The sequence below is a fragment of the Bombus vosnesenskii genome, unplaced genomic scaffold (assembly GCF_011952255.1).
Source record: "Bombus vosnesenskii isolate JDL3184/JDL3185 unplaced genomic scaffold, Bvos_JDL3184-5_v1.1 scf7180000013304, whole genome shotgun sequence".
Lineage (NCBI taxonomy): Eukaryota > Metazoa > Arthropoda > Insecta > Hymenoptera > Apidae > Bombus > Bombus vosnesenskii.
In genome coordinates, this window is record NW_022882953.1 from 503,950 (window position 1) to 526,819 (window position 22,870).

Sequence of the window (22,870 nt, forward strand, 5' to 3'; positions counted from 1 at the left end):
GATAATGTACAATTAAGCCGTAATTTAAGAAGCGTTTACATTAAAAATGCTATATTTATGAAATCAATATAATTCATAATATAAAGTATAACTTTCTTACGCAAAATAGAAAATGCTTAAAAACCGTATCAATTCATAATCAACTGTTATTTACAAAACGAACCAATCCTAAATGAAGTCTAAATGGTTGACCAATTACAAGACCAATTACAATTTAACCAAGTACAAGATAAAATAAAATTTTATTTATAATATTTTGACTATTTATTTTTAAATAATACTAAAATTAACTTAAATATAAATCTAGTAACACCATTTGTTTAATACATACATTAATTAATAGCATTCGTGAGAGAAATATCCTCCTTGATAATAATCATTTTCAAATCTATATTTTTCATTGATTACCAAAACAAACTAGAAAGTATCTGATTATGATTTTACAGTTTCATAACATAAAATTCCATAAGTCATTTAACTGTTAATAAGAAATATTGGGCTGGCAACTATTTGCCATTGGGTGGTATTGACAAAATCCGCAATCACTTAGTTGCCAACCCAATACATTCTCTCATATTATAATATTTCTTATATTATTATATCTATATATTAAATTAGTATTGTTATATTATTATAACATATTATTATAATATTCTTATAATAAATTCTTATAATATTCTTATAATATTCTCTTGTACCATGGACTTTATTCAGATCAATTATTTATTATATTCATTAGATTAATACAAATAAAAATTCTATTTTTGTCAATTAAATTCTATATTTATACGTAAAAATCGAAAAATTGCTAATAATTGCTTAACATAAATGCAATATTTAAAAAAATATATAAGAACGAATATTTTATATAAAAAAGGACATTAATTGTCATTTCAGTAAATTTTACTTACATTAAATAATCATAATACGATTTGTCAAACATTATTTATTAAATGAGCATGAACGCATTTTAAGCAATCATATTGTTGGGAAAACACGTGCACCTGTAGAAATATGTATTACACATTGAATGAGTTTAAGAACGCTGAGTGGGCGGGGCTATCACCACACCATTGGGATGTGATTAAAATCGACCAATCAGAAACTTGGCAAGTATTTACAAATCGTACGTCATCAAATGTGTATTATCTCTCTGGCTGTTTGTAACATCATGTATTTTTTTTTTCAATCGTATTCAAGATTAGACTCAAGAGTTTCGGGAGACTATTGTTGCTGCTGCAAAGGACTACTAATAGTTGAAACGCGGACGTCGTGCGAAGTACGTCGTTCATACTGTCTTTCTTTATGTGCGATGTTCATAGTGCCGAAGAAAGGGAATCAGTATTTTTTATTTATCATATGATTATTCTTGACAATCGATCTAAACGAATTAACAATAAACGACATAAAGTATAAGAGAATTCCGAAATGAATTTATCGTTTGCTGGTTGCGGTTTCCTTGGTATTTACCATGTTGGTGTAGCAGTGTGCTTTAAGAAATACGCTCCACATTTACTTTTGGATAAGATTAGTGGTGCATCGGCTGGTGCTATCGCTGCTTGTTGTCTTCTTTGTGATTTACCCCTCGGTAAGTGAACTCCTTTGTTTATATATATCTACCAGATATATAGTATCTTAAATAATTAGTTTTTTTCAATGTTATGGTTCGATTTATTGACTTTCTGATATTACACGATCTTACGTTTTGTATCCATTGCGCGCATGTTAAACAAATTGTCCCGGTGGCTCCGGTGATTTCACGCTGTAATTAAACCGTAAATATCTTTATTCACTCCTTTAATATAAAATATGACGATGTTGCAACTCAATATATACTTAAGGTTATGTTCATGTGCTGTTAATGTAAAAAATATAGCTGTCAAAATTGACTTTCATCAGTTTTTATATTTCCTAAATAAATCTTAAATAACGATTATAAATTTTAACATTTTTCAAGCATCATTACTAATTTGTTATATAGACCATATAAATGATTTTCTTTTTACTTATGTGAATAAATGATATAAAATTTATAAAACGTAATTATTGTAATTATATTTTAAAATCTCAAAATCCCTATTTCACTATATGCAGCTAAATATAATTTATTTCACTTCTGCTTGTCTCTATATTACATTTCCTATTGTTTATAAAATTTCAAAATTATTGATAGAAGCTGTATGAACTTGGTAATGCTGGAAATGAATCTCATAATTAGGTCAAGCATAGAATAAGCAAATGGGAAGTAGTAACAAGAACACTTATCAAATGCTTTTCTTTGTAGTAAGCCTGAGAATAAATATACAATATACTGGAAGCAATTATAACAGGCATATTGGCATTAGTTATTGCGCATTACTGAAAATTTTTTATTGTAATAAAAACTTATCACTTTGTGTAAAAGAGAAGTATTTTTTATTTTAGTAAATCTCACAATGGTAAAATATTTTATCAAATATTTTTAAGCTGGAATATAAAAGTAATTTCATTTAATCTTTTAATCAAAACATTGCAATAAATTTCTCAAAAAATTTACTCAAAAAATTTATAAGATGAAGATTTATAATTGGTGATAAATATCAAAATAATCGTTTGAAAAACTATATAAATGTTGTTAAAAAGTACTCTCTGAAGATTTTTAATATAAATGGGGAATAAATATGTAAACGCACAGAATATATAGACTGCGAAAATTCTTAATCGTTTCGTATATACATATATATCCGCTTATAAATTCACTGTTGTGTTTACATCCTATCTTGTAGTACAGTACCATGGCCAACTAGAAATCCGATGCTTTCGTAATACATAATATTTCGTAATAATAATAAATAACTGATAACGCATAGTTAAATATTTACGATTAGTATTACATAGTTGTTAAAACATTTTAAATAATAAGAACAACAAACATGGTACGAATAAAATGTATTATAATTTTATATATCCTTTGGAAATGTTTTGGAATAAGTATGTATTACGTGGAACATTTTTTATAGACGATACGGGTACAAATATGTTTTACATATAGAGTCATTAAAACATATATACGTCTTGTGACATATACGTAATATACATAAAATGCTAATATATTTCTTTTTTTTTATTTAGTTGTTTACATTCACAATTTGTCCAATTTGGACATTTGGTAGAATTTTTTGGCTGTTTGATTATCATGTGGGTGGCTACCCCCAACGGGGTAGCGGGGGTACCACCTTCGTGTTTATTAGATTATATCCTTTATGAGATCTGTTGGGTGTTTCCTTTTTAGTCTTCTTTCTATGCTCTATGTGTTGATCGTTTCCGCTGCTAGTCGGTTCGGGTGCGTTGCTAATCTTTCTCTTTACCTTCTTACTCATCTGCTAATCTCCTCCTTGACCTTTGGCATTCCCAGGTCTTTCCGAATATCTTCGTTTCTAACGTACCATGGGGTGTTTACTATTGTTCTAAGAATTTTAGTTTGCATAGTCTCTATTTTGCTTATATGGCTCATTGCTGCTGTTCCCCATAGTGGTATTCCGTACGTTTTATGATCGTTTTGTATATTTTTAATTTATTTTTTGTGCTTAATTTGGATTTTCGACTTGTTAGCCAATAAATGCTAATATACGTGCGAAAGATTTATATGAAATATCCAATGTTAAAATGGAGAAAGATTAATTTGGTTCACACACATATTACATAGTTTACGTTTTATGTGTTTACATCTTTAATTTCAAAAATATACCAGTTATTTGATTAAATTTCATTTCCTTCAATACACATCACATATTTATTTATCAAATTAACAATATCGCCTGATATCTTTCTAGCGTCATTACTTCCGTATCACTCTATGTGGAATTATAATACATATAGCGATAACAGATCAAAGACATAGTTATACATATACAAATCAGTCTCGATATTAATAAGTTAATATTAAATCGCAAAAAGGTAGATGGTATTTGTTTCGAAACGGTGATTCAAATATGTATGTGTATTATTGTATACTATTACTATACATGTAGCAATCAGTCTTATCAAATTCCATTGTTAATATGCTTCTTTAATAAATGAATCCAACATTTTCGAAAAAATTATTTATTCATATTTTGAATTTTCTCAATATAGATCTTTTATGTGTAATGTATATATGCAATCAAGCATTAAATATTATTTTGATTACAATATATGATTTTTAATTAAAGTAACATTTAATGTTCATTCATATGTATTTAAAGAATCAGTATTAAATAACTCGATCGTATTGAGAATATTAATTAAGTCAATCACTATTTATATATATATATATATGCTCGTAATTTTAATGTATGATAATTTTATTACTGATACTTATGCGTGACAGCATTCTATAATCATGTGTATAATCTATGACGTAAACGTTTTCACAATGTTATCCTACCGAAAAGACACATTTAAGGTCGTTTCCAGATTAATGCAACTACTACATAACACGTATATTAAATATACATCAATACGTTTGTAATAAGCGATAAGTGATGCAGCTACGAAGCATTTAAAACAATATACATACATATCCTGGAAACGAAACATGTTCGACAGCTAGTGCATAATACATATTTAACACTTCAGATACAGAGAAATAATGAAATATTGGTTCGTATATCTAGAATAAGAGTATAGCTACAGAGTAAATTAGGAAATGATTGTAATTCTGTACTATTTGTAATAGGTATACTACTTTTTCAATATTCTTATATGAATATGTAATGCGGACTTTTATTCATCTATGGAAAATTTGAAGGTGTGACAATACATAGAATATACGAAAATATGTAAAATATGCAAAACGTAGTACTTATTATAATCTTTATTAAGGAAAACAATTATGTACTTCAGTCCCATTTTTTTTACGATATTCATAAAATATGAATTTGTATAAATATCCATAGTCTAATAATATGTAATTGTACCTAAGTATTTATGTATAAGGTTATTATTGAAAAAAATTAGTACATCTATTCAACTTATATAACTACATGGTCTCTAAGATGCATATTTACTATATTTGTTATATAAACTGTAACATGTCATTCATGTTTAGAAAAAATGGAAATTTTTAAATTAACTGTAAGAAATATAAACGCGTGGTATGCAAACAGCTCGATAATATCAATTATTTCCATTATTCAGGATTTTTGTTATCGCGAAAAAAATGGTTAAAGTCTAATTAATATCAGCAAATACAGACGAGTAATTTGATATGAGGATTGAACGCGGCTGGTAATCTAAAACTGCGTCGAAATTTAAAAAAACAATGACCTATTATTCTTGTTCTTTTTTATGCTAAGATAATCGATATGTCGATGATATATCTCGATAAATTTTTTATGAAGAAAAATCAAGACATTTATTCTAAAATGAATGAAATAATGTTTTTCTTTAAAGAATAACATCTTTTAGTTAAAAAGATTATTGTAGTTTCTCTCGTTAAAAATGCCAATTATCAAAGCGTCGTGATTTAAGTGTCCTAGTCAGAAAATAAACTATTCCCTTCTGGTATTGATAACATCAATACCATGCAACATGTTAAGCAAACAAAGGAATGTTTGTTTTTGTAGAAAGGCAATGCCAATTCATACGATAAAAGATAAGGCTATATATATGAATACATAAGAATTGACCACTTTATTTTACAAAATAATGCTAATCCACGGAATCCGTGAAATTGATGCGGCTGCATCTATTTTCATTAATCACGCAAAATTATATTTATGTTATAAAATATCGAACTATCTTTTATATTATGATCTCTCTCACAATCTCTCTTTCATGTTACGATGTTAGAGATTTTAACCAGGTAGTTCGTCCAAATTCCAATCGCTCCAAACTTTACATTGTGAATCAGCAGCTTAAAGAATTTGTTTTTCTTCGTATAGGAGTATTTAAGGGCTCTATTCAGCATTGCCAGAGGGTATTTTTTAGTATTCCCAGAAGGTTTTGTAATCGTGTAATAAATCGTTTTCCTTTCTATCCTTCTATAACTCTAATGCACTTTACAATTTGTCCAAGAAGGATATTTGGTAAATTGTTTTAGTAGTGTTTTAAATATTTATCATGTAGATGCTTTCTTTTTGGTAGCTTTCCAGAGTGAATAGTTCATGTCTTCATTGGGTGATAATTTCATTATGTATTCGTGAAACTCTATATTGCAATGATTTGGGATTAATTGTTTCACTTCTTTAATGATGGCGTTTAATCTGCTTTTGTTGAGCTGTGTTTTATGTTTTTGCCAACTACTTTTCGATTTACGTTTAAACTTAATTTTCTGCAATGTATAAGCCGGGAAGGATAGATAATTTCTATCATTTTCTACTGGTTTGGTGGCTATTCAACTTGAGGTATCTAGAGGTATATTATTATTTATTTAGCTTCTAGGTATTTTTTAAATTGAGCCTAATTAGTGCTATTGTTGTATAGGTGATTTGTTACGTTTGTGTACACTGGTTTGGATGGGAGGTCTATAAGAATCGTATAGCTTGTTCTAACATTTTATCTGCGGTGTGTTAGTTTGTAATCCCCATAATTTATGCTTGACATTATAATCCCTAGCAGCAATAAATTTATTCCCTAATGATTTTAAAAAGTTTTCATACTGGTGTATCGTTATTGGTGTAATAAACCATAGATTTCAAACTGGACATTTTTCTGAATTTTATAGGTTTAAGGTCTTTACTTCGTAAGATTTTCTTATCGTGTTGCCCTTGCCGATCTAAGATACATTTGATAATAATTTATCTGTAGCCTCTGAAGAGTTATCAGCAATGTCAAATATTTTATAGTTCGAATTGAATAGAACTTTCTCAATCTATTATATTTCTGTTCTCTTTTTGCAATAACTTAATATAAGGATCTTTTATTGTCGTTTTTAATCCTATCTGTTGGCATGATAATCACATTCTATCTACCTATAATAGAAATGTTCACTTTTAGTTATTATCTTGCACTCAACGTTTTGTGCATAGATAAAAATTATGTTTACTTTATTTTCACGATTTCTAGATGAGATATTAAATGTTTAATGTTATGAACAATTTTAAATGGTAATTTTAAGGGACATAGTATAATGAGTTTATAAAAAGTGAAAAAAGTGAAAATTATAACATTGCCGGATAAGAATTTATCATATTTTTGTCCATTTTTTTAATCATTAAGTCATTAACCAAATAGTATACTTTTAAACGAACTGTAACTGCGATCATGTAATAAATGTAGGAAGTATGTCTAACTTTGAAACTGTAGGATAATTTAGGTAGATTCAACGTTGTATAATGGAAGTATAATGTAAAACGATAGTAGAAGTTATGAAATCCTACATACAATCTGTATTCATTATGAGGCTTCATAGCGTTAAATCGTATAAGTTGGCTGATGTATTAATGCTAAATAAATATGCAAAAATATCGATTTTATATTCTTATAATATTAGTTAATTCATAATATAAATTCATTCATTTTTCTGATCCTATATACATATATTTTTTCACAGCTTATAAATGAACACACCCTATAGATATAATTTTGCGTGTACTTATATTTGTGATATAGGGATATGTATATATCACAATCAATTTAATCTTGATATAATTGAAGTATATTGTAAATTCGGGATAAGATAAATACATCAGTGGTATTTGCTTCTTATTTACGTCAGGTATAAAAATATACTAAATTTATCTCGAAAAATATGTTAAGTTAATGTAATAAAAGCTTCTACGGATTTTTGAAAAAAATAAAAAAATGTGTAAATATGAAGCTGTAAGTGAAAATATCAAGAACAACTCAAAGTTTCTTATTTTTCCTATCTTATAATTGAACAAAACAATTTATAGCTTTTTCCCATTTTATGATGGAAAAAGACAAATAAATGATCTGTTTTTAACTACACCAGATTGCATAGATCGCTATATACGATTTAAATGAAATTTCTACTTAAACGGAGTTTATGCAAGTAAATCTTAATATAATTAATTTTTAATTAATGAGATTTATTTCTATAATTTACTTTAAGTTATTCCTAGTTGTTGTTCCCTATAATAATTATAAGCACACATTTTTTATAGGGGAGATCACAAGTAACGTATTACGCGTTGCGCGTGAAGCACGACAACGAACTCTTGGTCCATTTAGTCCATCATTTAATGTACAGGAGATATTGTTAGAAAGTTTACAGAAGGTACATATCATTAACTATAATTTAAAATGAATATAAATATTCGAATTTTGCAAAAATAACATATATAGTATTTACACTTTTAAAGTTATTAAATACAGCAATAGACATTTCTAAGATGAACTCTTGTTGTTAATATTTTAATATATAACGAAATATTATCTTTGTTCCAGCATCTGCCTAATGATGCTCATATTCGTGTTAGCGGCAAGCTTCACGTTTCCTTAACAAGAGTATACGACGGAAGAAATGTAATTGTTTCACAATTCTCGTCTAAGGAAGATTTATTGCAGGTAAAACAATATTCATGTTAAAATTCATATAATTTATATAACTAAAAATTTATATAAATTTAAGTTTGTAATATTGAAACTTTTCTTTTATAGGCATTATTGGCTAGTGCATTTGTCCCAATTTTTTCTGGTCTCTTACCACCAAGATTTCATGGTGTTAGATATATGGATGGTGGTTTTAGTGATAATCTTCCTACACTTGATGAAAATACTATTACAATTAGTCCTTTTTGTGGGGAAAGTGATATTTGCCCTAGAGATGTTTCTTCCCAACTTTTCCATGTAAGTTACTTATGATTATTCAGATAATTTACGAAATATTTAAATTGAATAAATAACTGTTCTTGCTAAGATTAAATTACTAGATTACTAAAGAATAGATTACTAAATCGTATGTAAAATATAATAAATGAACATTTATAATTAATAGGTCAATCTTGCCAATACAAGTATTGAGCTTTCAAGACAAAATATATATAGGTTTGCAAGAATACTTTTCCCACCAAATCTAGAGGTAAGTTTATATGAAGTACTTGTAACATAGAGAGGATATTAAAGAAATAAAATAACATAGATAAGATAACATAAAAAGGATATTATGAAATAAAAATTAACAAAATTATATAGATAAGATTTAAACATTAATATCATAAAGAGCTTTAATATTATTAAATATAACCAGTTATATTAGTTATTAGTTATAACTAGTTATAAATATTACCAGTTATATAGTTATTAGTTATAACTAGTTATAAATATTACCAGTTATATAGTTTTATATTAATATTATTAAATATATTATAAATATATAATTGCCTTTACAGATGCTCTCAAACATGTGTAAACAAGGTTTTGATGATGCATTAAGATTTCTTCACCGCAATAATTTACTTAATTGTACCCGATGTTTAGCTGTACAGTCCACATTTGTAGTCTCAGAAACTCTTGATGATAACATGGATTATGATCCTGAATGCCTAGAATGTAAAATGCATAGACAGGTATAACTTTAATATGTGCAGTGTAAGTTACAATAAGAATATTTTTTATACATAAATGTACACATATATTTTGTAGGAAGCGCTAGTATCTAATTTACCTGAAACAGTTATGACCATATTTCAAGATGCAATTGATTCTGCCAATAAAGGTCTCATTAATTGGTTATTTAAACATCGAAGTGTAAAGCTTTTATCATTACTTAGTCTACCATGTACACTGCCAGCAGATGTAGTATATGCAACTTTCACAAAGTAAGTATATTATTATGCATTGCATCATTTGTTTTTTTCTTTTTGACGAATCTTTTATTTTTAAAATAATTAATGTATATATTACATTTGTAATGTTTACATAATTTGATAGAGTTGTGTGTATCAATGGAATAAGAAACTAATATGCATGATATATTGCTTGTTTAAAACTGCATGCTACTAAAGTAATAGTGTAATTAAAATGATTTATAATTAAATTAAAAATTAATAATATATATAAATACAGACTTGTTGTTGTAGTAAAATTAGTAAGTATATTCATATCTTTTCTATCTATTAACTAATGCTGGTTATTAATTTTTATGGTTAGTTATCATTAGGAATCAAATTTATGTTTTCAACCTTTCAACTTCATTCTATGTAATATTACTTTAAAATCATATTTACATTAAAATTCCCGTAATCATCCAAATTGATAAAATATAACTTAATTTGTCTCATATTCTAATTGTCTGATTGAATGAATTTTTTTTATTTATTTGATATTGTGATTATGTATAATATCATATTTAACATTATGCATGTGGTCATAGTCTGATTGGTAACAAGATAGAAAGTCACACCTTGGAATACAATATAATTGGCAATATTCTTCATACATCTCCACAAATGTCATGTGCTAGACATAATATGACATCTTCTTGGTAAGCTTTGCATTTCTTATGTATTGCTATATAAAATGTCTTATATATTACCTGAACATACAATTATGAAAAATGAAATTGGAAAATACATAAATTGAAAATACTTACTATAAATAGAATTCTTATTACTTTGAATAAGAATTTTATAAAGTTTCATTCCATATATTCACATATAATGCATTATTATTTTAGATCTCTTTAAATATAATAAATGTATATATATATAAATTTTTCTTAAACCAGTTAAGTATGATATTTCTCAAACTTAATGTCTAGTACTAAGTGCCACAGACTATTAAATGTCAATTAGACATTACATACATGGTTCAAGCAAATAGAATTTTTTATATTTATATATAATATATGTTTTAAATTGTGAAAAAGTTATTTAAGTTATTTATTTAAATTATTTACATTTAATGTCAAAAATCTTAACTTTCTGCTTCTGTAACTTATTCTTTTTACTATGCGTATACTTTCTTAGTTTCATAACAGTTGTCTATGAATTAATATTTTATTTTATTTTCAGGTTTATTTTGAATGTGCCTAAATTGCGAAGGAACCTATTAGAATTAAGAACATTTTTATTAAACGAATTATGTATGCTATTTCCTAAAATCAATGCCTATTACCAAGTGCCACAGACTATTAAATGTCAGTTAGACATTACAGAATATGGCTCAAGTAAATAGAATTTTGTTTATTTTTTGTACTAATTATAAAAAATAACATTTTCTTGTATATTAATCTTTCTCATTTTTTAGACATATATGATATGGAAGTAGCAGACAAGACTGATAATTTATATAAAAATAAGAAAAATCTAAATTTGACATTACAATACAATGAATTGTAAGTTTATAAATCTTAATAGTATTTTAAAACTTTTTAATTAATAAATGATATTTCTTATTTTAACTTATATCTTTCAGACAACCATGGGAGGATAATAGTAATACGTCAAATTGTGTTATAAATATGTCCAATCTTTCAACTGTTGATGATACTTTTGAAAATATTCTTCAGGTAAACTACGAACATTTATTAATGATTATATATAATCAATATCAATACAATGTAAATTTTCTTCTTAAATATATAGGTAACTTCTGAGCAAGAAGCTGTAATGGCATATTATTACATGGATGATAATAACAAAGTGCAAGTGACAGAGATATTTGACGTTACAGACTCCGATTCACATGCAATGTTATCTATAGAAGAAATTGAAAATAATACAAAATTACAATTTGATGAATGGGATACACCCACATGGTTATCTCAACACACCCTCAATGATAGTAAGTTATTTTAAATACTGATTATTGTATATATATTATATAAATAGATTACACGTGAAATATTTATCTTTTAGCTGTAACAGAATCCCTATATACTGATGCAGATCAACAAAGCATAGAAAATTTATCAGAAATGTCTTTAGAAGATGATATTTTGGGTGTGTTAAATACATCTTCTGATCCAGAGAGTGAATGGGAAATAAGTAAAAATTTACAAACAACAAGAGCTTCCAACCCACCAATTTTCCAATCAGAAATGGATTAACAATGATTAAAGATTTAAAGTAAAATAGATTTTTTCTTATGATAATTGATATAGACAATGAGTATCATCACTATCTATAGTCAATTATATTATCAGGTATGCATATTTTTGTAGTCAATAATGTTGGTGATATTATAGAGAGAAATAGTATCAGTGTGCTTAATATTGATAATTTTTTATAATATTTGAAGAACATGTCGTTTAAAGAAGTAAAGAGTATGGATGAAAACACTTTTATTAAACAAGAGCAGTCTGTGTTATGCACTGATAAGTATAAGATGCAACACAAGTAACCATATAAAAATGTGATATATATATATATATAAGAAGTATCTTCAACAGAGCATACGCAGTATTTTATTATTAATGTATCATGGTAAAAAACATTTAACATCATTATTAAATACTTGTAAATCAAGTATGAGTAGATCTCCAAGAAAGAGGCTGACTATGATGGAAATGCACATCATAAAAGATATTTATTCGGATTTTATGTTGAGTATTGTTAGAAGTTTCATATGTTAACCACAATGCTTCTACACTCCTCGTCAAAAAGATAACTCAGGTGTGCGATCTTTAATTTCTCAATGACGCGTGTAAACGTTTTTTGTTTGTAACGTATAATATAAAAACATTATGAGCATGAGAATATGCGGTTCGTTGAAAATAATTAAAAATATTATGAGGTTTAGTGTGTGACAAAAAAAATTGTTTTATTTTAAGAACGAAATGATAACACACTCTGTTAATATGTTTAGAAATTGCTCAGTAGTTCATGATCTATCAACGAGTAAAGATTATAGTACAATGTTATATAAATTTGTAAGGGACGCGGAAAGAGATTAAACGAGTCTGAAAAAAAGCAAATTCTTGAACTAAAACAGCAACAGTTATCAGTAGCAAAAATATCGAAAATAATAAGAAGAAGTCGTAAAGTAATACACAATTTCTTTAAAAATGTTGAAGATTATGGCAAAAAGAAAAGTACTGGTCGACCGTCATCGTTATCTGATCGTGATAAGCGAACAATCTTGCGCGTAGCTTCCAACTCGCAGTTAACAACGAAGCAAATAATGGAAAAATCTATTGTTAGTGCCACTATTTCAAGTGTTTGTCGAGTTTTATTATCCTGCAAAGATATTAAGAGGCTACGATTGAAAAAGAAACCTTTGTTAACAACGAAACACAAAATAGAATGTTTACGCTTTGCAAAAGAAAGAATGCATTGGAAAAAGAAATGGAGAAGGGTACTATTTTTATATGAAAAAGATTCAACTTGGATGGTTCTGATGGGTTCAAATATTATTTTCATGACATAAGAAAAGAGACAATGTCAGCAATTCGACGACAAATGGAAGAAGGCAGCGTGATGGTTTGGGCCGGCATCGGTTATTTTGGCAAGACAAGTATCAAGTTCTTCAATGGGAGAATGAATAGTGTCCGATACATAAATTTAATCAAAGAACAAATAAATAATCCTGCAGAACGCATTTCTGGACCTGATTACATCTTCCAACAAGATAATGCATCTGTACACACATCAAGATTAGTCCAATCATATTTTAATGAAAATAATATATCTATTTTGCCGTGGCCTGCACGCTCCCCGGACCTTAATATTATTGAAAATTGTAGGACAGAACTTGTTCACGGCGTATGCGCGGATGGAAAGCAGTATCAACAAGTACAAGAATTAAACAATGCAATTATACGCAAATGGGATACGTTCAGTCAAAATTATATCCAGAAACTATATAAATCGATACCAAATCTTATAATAGAAGTAATGGAAAATAAAGGGGGATATACCCATTATTAAATAAATATATATGTTTGATAAGTAATTATTGTTAGTTACAGTTTATGTTGATTATTATTTTCTTATTGTACATGTGTTATCATTTCGTTCTTAAAATAAAACAATTTTTTTTGTTACACACTAAATCTCATAATATTTTTAATTATTTTCAACGAACCGCATATTCTGAGCTCATAATGTTTTGATATTATATGTTACAGACGAAAAACTTTACACGCATCATTAAGAAATTGAAGATAGCACACCTGGGTTATCTTTTTGACAAGGAGTGTAAGCATGAGAGCTGAGTAAATTTTTTTCCCCATTTTTTCTCCTTTTCTAATTCTATTATACTTCTTAGTAAAAATATTTATGTAGATATTTTCCAACACTGAGCAGTGCCAAATTATTTGTGCAGTTCCTATTTGCAATAAATACTTAAACAAATAATGAAATTAATTATTTAAATTAGAATAAGAAAACAAATTTTGTTATTGCATACAGCTGGAACTGAATGCCAACTAATATACAAAATTTTTATACCGTTTGTTATTGACGTAATCACTGTTGAGGATATTTAATTATGGTTAAAGAATGACATTTTTGTATCATATACTGAACTAAATATCATTACGTAATAAGTGACTTATAGCAATAATTATAAAAAGCACAAGTTATACATTTAATTACATATTAAATTATATTATTATTAAAAAAAATTGCTGTGTTTATAGGTATATGTACTGTACCATATGTTTGACGTATGTATTAATTTAGTATAGGTATAAGAACATCCCAGATTATTATCATGTAACTTATATGTAAATGTTATATATGTATTAATTTTTATATGTTTAAAAAGTGATACTGTATATTACTTAATCTATCTAAATTGTACATAAAAAATGTTTTATGGTGTTAAAAACTGTATATAGTTACATAATTGAAATTTATTTATTTTTTCCGGCTTTATTATTTGACTTACATATTTGTAACTTCCACTCGATCCCATACATAAGTTATGTAATTTTATTTTAAGATTAATTACTTATTTGGATGAAAGATTTGTTGTATTTTAACTTATTACTTCATTTCTGGATACCTTCTCGAGTACTCCCGTATGAAACTAACGGTTCACAAATTATGTTGCAATTGTTAAGAATATAAATAACACTTCATGCTTATTTTGAACTATGAAAAATTATTTTGAAAGTTGTTTCAGTATTTGTAATTATAAATAATACTGAAAATAGCTATCTTCAAGAGTTTATATATTAAATTATGACATGTTAATATATATATAATTAATAAAATAAAAACATTAAGACAAAACTTAATTTACTTTATGTTTATGATTATTGACGAATTAACATTATGAACTTAGGATAAATTAGAATTCAGGTGGATTCGGACAAGATCTCAGAATCTTGAGAAATACGAAAATATCGGAATTCCACTCAAATTTTGATGGTTCATCTCGAATCCCAAGTTGATTCCCTAGTCTCGAGACAATCCCACACATTTTTAATAATTCTAATGTGTTCATATGAAGTAACATAAAACCCGATGCAGCAAATGACTTTATCCGCGCGATATCGCTGCGATCATATATCTTTATTTGTTTTCCCAGTTAACAACAACGAAAACAGACATATGATCAGAGTGATATACTGCGGACAAAGTCGCTCGTCTGCACTAGTTCTAAATGTGTAGCTAGCAGCGACCGATTTTTTACAAAAAGTGTATATCATAAAATATTTTTATTTGAAATAAATAACAATAATATAAAGAAGGGTCGAGGTCAATAAAAAATGGAATATTTATTATATTTTTTAATATAAAACAAATCATATTGTATGTATAAGTTATATATACAATAATTGAAACCATCCTCAAAGTAATATTTTGAGGCAGAAATTTTTCTTTCGTTTTTTATAGAAATAATTTATTGCACATGTGCACAAATATGTATTATGCTGATTTTTATAAAATATGTCTTTACTGTTAAACATTGATCGTTCATGAATAAAAATTGTATAATTTACAATTATAATTGCATGCATAATTAAAATTTTCAAATGTCATATTAACTTAATATATAAAAACCTCATTACATTTCTTATAGGCAGGCTCCAATTATTTCAGTGTGATGAAATATTAATTATTTGAACATGTTCAGGCTGGATCTTCCCCAGGGCCAGATGTAGAATTTCTCTGTGGCTCAATTTGAGTCCTGTTTTGCGAATTGCTAGTTGCAACCGCTACTTTATGTTGTGTAGTTAAACACTGTAACTGTTGGAGCTGTACAGGTTTAACAAGAGTTCTCTGTAACTACAGAATAAACAATCTTTGAATTGTACTTATAATTTTAAATAAATTCAAAAGTATATATATTCTTTTATATTACATCGTCTTTTATAATATGTAATTTTCTTCTCTTAACTAAAAATTTATACTAATAATGCAAAAATACATACTTGTTGTTGTGATAATGTTGCCACTCCAAGACTTTGAGTTTGCTGACTGCACTGCCCTGTAGAAGCTCTAGCATGCAAGGATTTTGTCAATAATGTTTGTTTATTTGCAGGTACTACTTGGGAAGAAGATGTCGTCTGGGACGCCATAAGCACTGGTTTCGTTGCTGCTATAAAACATGACACTATCCTTATTTGTTGAAAAAAATTTAATATAATGTCCTAAACATGAATAAATTAAGCAGCTTATATAAAAATATTTATACATATTAATGTATAATAGAAATTGTAAAATAATATGGAAACAATAGAATTTGTTGTTACTGTCTATAATCTATTTTTAAATAACAATATATTGTGACATGGTATCTATGGTAACTTACCCATTATAGGAGTTAACACCTGTTTATTACCAGACAGTATTAACTGACTGGCTGTCACTGTTTTAGCCACAGTTACTAATTGATTTGATAAAACAGTTGATTTAACTTGATTTGGTTGTACTTGACGCGCTATATGATTAACTCGTGGCCTTTGAGATCCAACAAGTTGAATTGCCTGTCCACCCTAAGAAGTAATCTTTATCTCATTTTGGGACTTTAATAAATTATTATGTACATATTATATAACACAATATATAATTTATAAATACCTGTGCAAGGGTAACAGAATTACTACTACGTATGTTTTGTTGTGATAATCCTTTGACTGCTGAAGGTATTATTTGGGCTACAACATTTATTGTATAATAAAATACAGATTATTTCGTATATCATAATTATTCAGTTTATATAGGCATAAAACATTTACTTATCTTTGTTAGTCAAACATTAATATATTAAATAAAGTAATTTAATATGAAGATTAGAATCAATGCATCAAAAAGAAAAAATTCTTACCAATTGGTAACGACAAATGAGTATTGGCAGGATTAGTTATTACTACTGTTGGTGTACTTCCAGCAATAGCTGTTGTAACAACTGTAGTAGCTACCATCTAGAAATATAAATCAATATTTCAGAAAAATTTAAGTGTTAAACTAACCGAAATGAGCAGACGCGTGAAATACAAAAAAACTAACACTAGAAACCGTGGTGCAAGTATTAGTTGCAGATGATATAGGCAGAGAAACAATAACTCCTGTAGGTGTAACGGAACCCGTCGTTGCTGACACATTTAGCGACATCGTAATGGGTTGTGATAGTCCAGGAAATGATACCTGTTGTATAATGAATAGTACAGTAGTATTTCATCTTCTACGCCATATGTTGAAATAAGCAGCTCTCCACAACCTGAACATTTTGAAGACCATTGATGGAATTCGACAGACTAGTAAGATTTACACCCTGCAGGTTTACATTGGTTGATGGTGGAGTACTCATTGGCGTTGCAGATTGATTATTCTGACTGGAAGAAGCAGTTAACCGCTCAAGGAGAGAAGAACCAGAATTAATTCCTGGTATTGGATTATCTGCAGATGGCGTTCCTATAATACATAATTTTAATTATGTTCACCTTAAATAAGACAGAATAGAAATAATAGAAAAAATACACACTAATTGTATCTTGTGTGTATCTTCAAATATTTACCTGCTAACAAAGCTGAAAGTCCTGACATTGATAATCCAAGTGTTGAATTAGGATCTTGCACACGAGCTAATTTCACAGCTGTTGCTTTGACTGGTTGCTGCTTACAACTTAATTGTCCTGTTAAAGTTGAACTTAAACTCACCCTTACCTAAAAATATATTTCTTACAATTTCGGAATATTGTTAAAAATGTATAAGTACGAGCTTAATTGACTTACTTGACCAGTTGTATTAGGGACATTAATGACATTTCCATGACTAAGAACTCTAGATGGGATGGAAGCATTCAAAGAGATCCTTCGTGGCTGGACTTTCTGTTGCGTCAAATTGGCAGGACTGCTATTTAACAAACTAAGGATCGCAGCATTATTTGACTTGTTTGTAGTCTGTGCATTACTATTCATAGCAGCAGCTGCTGCATTTGCTGAAAGAATGTTTAATAAAATACTTTTATTTTTAGCATTTCTTTTATTTTGTATTACAGTTTATATCAACATCATAACAAACCTGCAGCTTGCTGTTGAAATTGTTGAGCAGAATTCATGAGAGATGTTACAAGTGCTGTTATCGCGGGATTAGTAGAATGTTTTTTAAATGGTATTTCATTTTGGCTCTGATTAACGGTTTCCGTAACACAATTTTGTGTTCCAGCTTGCAATTGAGCTTGCTACAAGTAGAGAAATATGTAAAGTTGTCCGAACATCAAAATATAATGTTACACATAATTCATATAAATTCATGTATAACTCCTACCAAAACTGGAACATTTGTAGATGTAGCATTATTAATATTACTGTTTAATTTCTGCTGAAAAACTAAAATTCCAGATCCATTACAGGAATTGCCATCAGCAACCGACATAGTAGAGTTATCAATCTGTACAGATGTGGAGGCATTTGATCCACCATTAGTTAAAGGTTGCCCTGGACTCATTGACGTAGTCTCAGTCTGAGCAATAACTTGCGGAATATTTGTTGCATCTACGCATGTCAAGTTATTAGCAGAAGTAGTGGCTTCTGTCATAGATTTCATTGAAGCTACTTGACCAGCTAGAGTATTTAACTGACCTTGAGCTCTTGATAAGATCTGAAATAATTATTATTAAATATTAGTTTAGTTCAGAACAGTCTTATTAAGATTTATTACGTTTATTAAAAGTATAATAATTTTATTCAAATATTTAGCAAGAAATATTTAATTTACCTGCTGCGCGACATGTTGAGATTGAGCTTGTTGTAAATGCTGAGCAACTAATTGCGCTGCTTTTGCTTGCTGCGCCTAAAACAAGTTTATTAATCAAAAAGTATTTATTTGAAAATTCATACAATAAGAAAAAAATTTCACTTTTGTAGTATACATACTTGTTGATGTGCTCGTTGCATACCAGGTGTACATGTTACGCGAGGCACCTGCCCTGGTACAACATGTTTTATTCTAACGTTCTTTCTACCCTCTTCCGTAAATATTTCCGTAAACTGTTGAATGTAATGATTTGCCAGAACTCTTGTACCTAATGTAAATCTATAAAAAATTCCAAATATTTATTTGTCCAATCAATTTTTATAACTTCAATAAAATATAAAATTCTATTTGATAAAAAGAGAATGATGAGCAAATACTCGCCGGCATGCAGATCCGTTTTTCTCTCCTTCACGATGATTCTTATCCATATAAAGCTCTCCCAGGTACTCAGAATTAGAAGGTCTTTGTAGAATTGAGAGCTTTATGTGATCTATTTCACCTTGACTTCCTCCCGTTTCTAATATATATTCTTCTATAACATGTGGCAAACAGTCTTTTGTTTCTCGCGGGCGTTCGTATGCTTTTGCAAATCTATCATACATGAAGCATAAATTTGTATTAATACATATAGTGACGTTTGATAAATAATAGTAACTTTTTACTGAAATGTACCTTAAAACATCAATAGGTGTATTTGGTGGAAGTAGAGGAGGATTTGTAAGAGAAGGCGGTGGACAGGCAGTGGTTGTAGCTACTCCTCTCTTTGCTCTTAATTTTTGCATTAAATCTTGTATTGTTAATCCCTCTGGTTGCGCTAATTGTTCCAATTTTCTCTTACGATTAACTGTAACCTATAACAAAACAAGGTAAAATATTTCAAATATTAGAATTAAGCATGATATAATATATTTAAAAACACAAGCAAACTAAATAGAAATCACAGTTGCATTCTAGTCCATTACAATTAATTACCTGTGAAAACTTTTTGGCTTGTCGCATAAGTTGGTGATCAGTAAGCAAAGATTTAGATTGCCTTAATCGTGTTGTAGCTATGCTAGGAATAGGATTTGGGTCAAGACAAAGAGGTCCTTGGGTAGCTGCGACTAAATATGATTCTAACATTAATCGTTCTTCATGACTCCAATCACCATCACTAGTTAAGGTTGATACATCTGAGAGTACACTCTAAAAGATATTAAGACATTATGCTGATTAATTTAAATTCATTAGATAAAACTTAATTATTATTTTATTTATTATCTTATTTTGTCACTTATATTAGTATTTCTCAAATTTCATTTCTAGTGAAAAACTAGTATTTTTTTTATTTCTCACTTGTGTTGTAGGCTTAAGAAGCACATGGTGAACTTCAGCTTTAGTATGAGGAAATGCTTTTCGATAATCTCGAACTTCAGCTATTATACAACCATCATAAAATAAATGAGAATGATTAGTTTCTAGTTGCTCAGCCAACATTGCAGGCAATTGACCATTATCTATACATGAAAGCAATTCACCCTGTTCGTAACCCATCAGTTGCGTTTCAGCTAATATTGAATTTTTATCATACTGATTTCCCTTATCACTATTAAATTAAAATTACTTATTAATCTACTATTATTAATTTAGTTTCCAAATATATTGTAAATAAATATTAACATATACTTAATAGAAAAGTATAATATATTTACCTATTTCTTACAGCTAGTGAGTATCCTTTATTACCAGCATAGAGATTTACGATTAATGTATATAGACCTTCTCTTTGCACCAATCTTCCCAAAAGGTCACATTCATTTTCTAGATTATTCTACATAAATAAAAATATTATTATTAAACTAGTTTATTAATCTATATTAAATTTTTTGGAACATATTTAATATTAAGAATATTAAAAATATTATTTCTATAGAAGTATACATACCAACACAGAGTCAGGAGTTGCATGAGGAACTTTAGTAAGTTCTTCAAAATATAATCTAGTCAACTTAGACTGAATGCTGTGTTTAGAATGATTCTGTTCTTTTTTTTGAATAGATGATTTATCACAAGCTGAACTTATAGAATTTTGTCCTTGAACATTTTTCCAACATTTGGATACCTGATTTATCATATCCTGCATATAAAATGTAAATATTTAAAATTAAAAAATCTACTTGAATTAATTAGAAACTTATAATAAATTAGAAAATAATAATAAAATATTACCTGAGCCTGCCGACACGCATCTTCTAAACTACAGGCTGTATCAATCATTTTAATTTTTGATTGCTAAAACCATTTAATGTCATATCTGATATAATAATGAATTTTCACAATCTAAAATAATTTCATAAAATATTAATATCATAGTTTTTATGACACAAAATTTGTATTATATTAATTTAATAAACATTTATGCCATTATGTTTAAGTAAATAAAATACTTTACTATAAGATATTTTTTTATAATTTTTGAAATTTTACAAGATTTTTAAGATTATTACATTCTAGAAAATGTGTTTAATATAAGACTTAAATTGCTAATATTATGATATGATATTAGTTATATATATAATCATATATAATATAGTGCGATTAGTATAATCTATGAAAGAAAGAAAAAGAAAGAGAAAGGAATAGAGAAAGTATTTTTTATTCATCTAAATAGGTTATCCTTAATATAGTTTAATTATTAATAACTAAATTCATATATATATATATAAATATAAAAATTTGTGTAATAAACTTTCGTTGCTAACATTTGTATCACATTTATAAATAAAATTAATTTAAAATTATATATCAAAACATTACATAAAGCTATATTCAATATAATACAATAATATGATATTAAATAGATAAAATATATAAAAAGATATATATACAGTACAAAATAAAAAATTATAACGTTGGTAAAGGTTTTAGTTAAGTATAATAATTTGATAAAGAGTAAGAACATAATTTGTTATGAATTGTAAAAAATACTAATGTGGAATATTTTACAAATGCATTTTTTATTACATTTGTTTATCGATGAGGCTATTATGTTTCTTATCTCACCTTTTGAACATTATAACAAGTATTTCAAACATAATAGTAAATTAATGCAATCAGAGAGTATCAAAAGGTAAAAAATAAGATCAATAAATAAGATTTATCGAAACAGAGGGTTATGTACAAGTTACAAATAAATATGAGAGAATATGTTTTAATCATAGCGTGAATTCACCGAATGTCAAAACAAGCACGCTACATGAGAGGTTATGTAAATGTTTATGAATTAATACAAATTACATTTAAATCTTTCGAATAAAACATAAACAATAGGTTATTTACCTCTAATGGATCCACAAAGTAATCTAATAGTAAACATTGGACACAGGATGTGACTCAAGTTAATTTTCTTATCATAACCTCACACGAATTGGTAAATAATACACAAGTTTACAGATAGCGAAAATTTTTGTCAACGAGTTCTTATAATCAATAAAAATTATTTAGTGTCAAATAAATAATATTTACAAGTAAGAAACGTCATTTTAGAGGACACAATGTAACCTATTATACAAACACCACACAATCATAGACTGGAAAATTGACCACATTTCTCTCTAGTGAGTTACTCAATTTATAGTTCGCAAGCTCGACTAGCATTCGAACAACTAAAGACGAATTTACTGTTTCATGTCGAACACTGATCTCGAATTTTATTCGAGAAGAAGACAGATCTATCGGGAAAGTTATTAATGTAAGAGAGAAACAGTATTAAGAAGTCTAACCAGCTTTTAGCAAATTTATTTATGAGAAGGAT

General features: G+C 27.7%; 2 protein-coding genes across 5 annotated transcripts; one reads left to right on the forward strand and one right to left on the reverse strand.

Moving 5' to 3' along the window:
* The first annotated feature begins 1,113 nt into the window (after positions 1 to 1,113).
* LOC117234400 (1-acylglycerol-3-phosphate O-acyltransferase Pnpla3) lies at positions 1,114 to 12,318 on the forward strand. Of its 2 annotated transcripts, XM_033495553.1 has the most exons (13): positions 1,114 to 1,588; positions 8,088 to 8,200; positions 8,371 to 8,490; positions 8,584 to 8,772; positions 8,921 to 9,004; positions 9,315 to 9,491; positions 9,568 to 9,743; positions 10,298 to 10,408; positions 10,938 to 11,092; positions 11,173 to 11,260; positions 11,341 to 11,434; positions 11,511 to 11,709; positions 11,784 to 12,318. In XM_033495553.1, exons 1-13 carry the CDS (start codon positions 1,429 to 1,431, stop codon positions 11,972 to 11,974), a joined length of 1,857 nt encoding a protein of 618 aa, XP_033351444.1. In that variant the 5' UTR covers positions 1,114 to 1,428; the 3' UTR covers positions 11,975 to 12,318. The 2 variants fall into 2 exon arrangements, with proteins under 2 accessions (XP_033351444.1, XP_033351445.1); XM_033495554.1 differs by lacking the exon at positions 10,298 to 10,408 and having other exon boundaries at positions 1,116 to 1,588.
* A 3,398-nt stretch (positions 12,319 to 15,716) lies between these two features.
* On the reverse strand, positions 15,717 to 22,695 carry LOC117234398 (transcription factor SPT20 homolog). Of its 3 annotated transcripts, XM_033495552.1 has the most exons (22): positions 22,396 to 22,694; positions 21,286 to 21,396; positions 21,002 to 21,193; positions 20,769 to 20,887; positions 20,413 to 20,662; positions 20,050 to 20,262; positions 19,750 to 19,928; positions 19,459 to 19,668; positions 19,197 to 19,356; positions 19,039 to 19,113; positions 18,903 to 18,921; positions 18,589 to 18,815; positions 18,343 to 18,502; positions 18,054 to 18,259; positions 17,837 to 17,984; positions 17,539 to 17,732; positions 17,328 to 17,465; positions 17,146 to 17,242; positions 16,899 to 16,975; positions 16,630 to 16,813; positions 16,250 to 16,416; positions 15,717 to 16,103 (listed from the first exon to the last, which is right to left on the reverse strand). In XM_033495552.1, exons 2-22 carry the CDS (start codon positions 21,331 to 21,333, stop codon positions 15,948 to 15,950), a joined length of 3,219 nt encoding a protein of 1,072 aa, XP_033351443.1. In that variant the 5' UTR covers positions 21,334 to 21,396; positions 22,396 to 22,694; the 3' UTR covers positions 15,717 to 15,947. The 3 variants fall into 3 exon arrangements, with proteins under 3 accessions (XP_033351443.1, XP_033351442.1, XP_033351441.1); XM_033495551.1 differs by having other exon boundaries at positions 16,250 to 16,413; positions 18,589 to 18,921; positions 22,396 to 22,695; XM_033495550.1 differs by having other exon boundaries at positions 18,589 to 18,921.
* Between the last annotated feature and the right edge of the window lie 175 nt (positions 22,696 to 22,870).

What these genes read in the sequence shown, in the direction of transcription:
- LOC117234400 (XM_033495553.1), top strand. Translation starts at nt 1,429, where the DNA reads ATGAATTTATCGTTTGCTGGTTGCGGTTTCCTTGGTATTTACCATGTT. An exon ending in TCTTTGTGATTTACCCCTCG is followed by an intron (nt 1,589 to 8,087) that starts GTAAGTGAACTC and finishes CATTTTTTATAG; the next exon opens with GGGAGATCACAAGTAACGTA. An exon ending in CATAATATGACATCTTCTTG is followed by an intron (nt 10,409 to 10,937) that starts GTAAGCTTTGCA and finishes TTTTATTTTCAG; the next exon opens with GTTTATTTTGAATGTGCCTA.
- LOC117234398 (XM_033495550.1), bottom strand. Translation starts at nt 21,333, where the DNA reads ATGATTGATACAGCCTGTAGTTTAGAAGATGCGTGTCGGCAGGCTCAG. An exon ending in TTCTTAAGCCTACAACACAA is followed by an intron (nt 20,263 to 20,412) that starts GTGAGAAATAAA and finishes AATATCTTTTAG; the next exon opens with AGTGTACTCTCAGATGTATC. An exon ending in ATTTCAACAGCAAGCTGCAG is followed by an intron (nt 18,260 to 18,342) that starts GTTTGTTATGAT and finishes ACATTCTTTCAG; the next exon opens with CAAATGCAGCAGCTGCTGCT.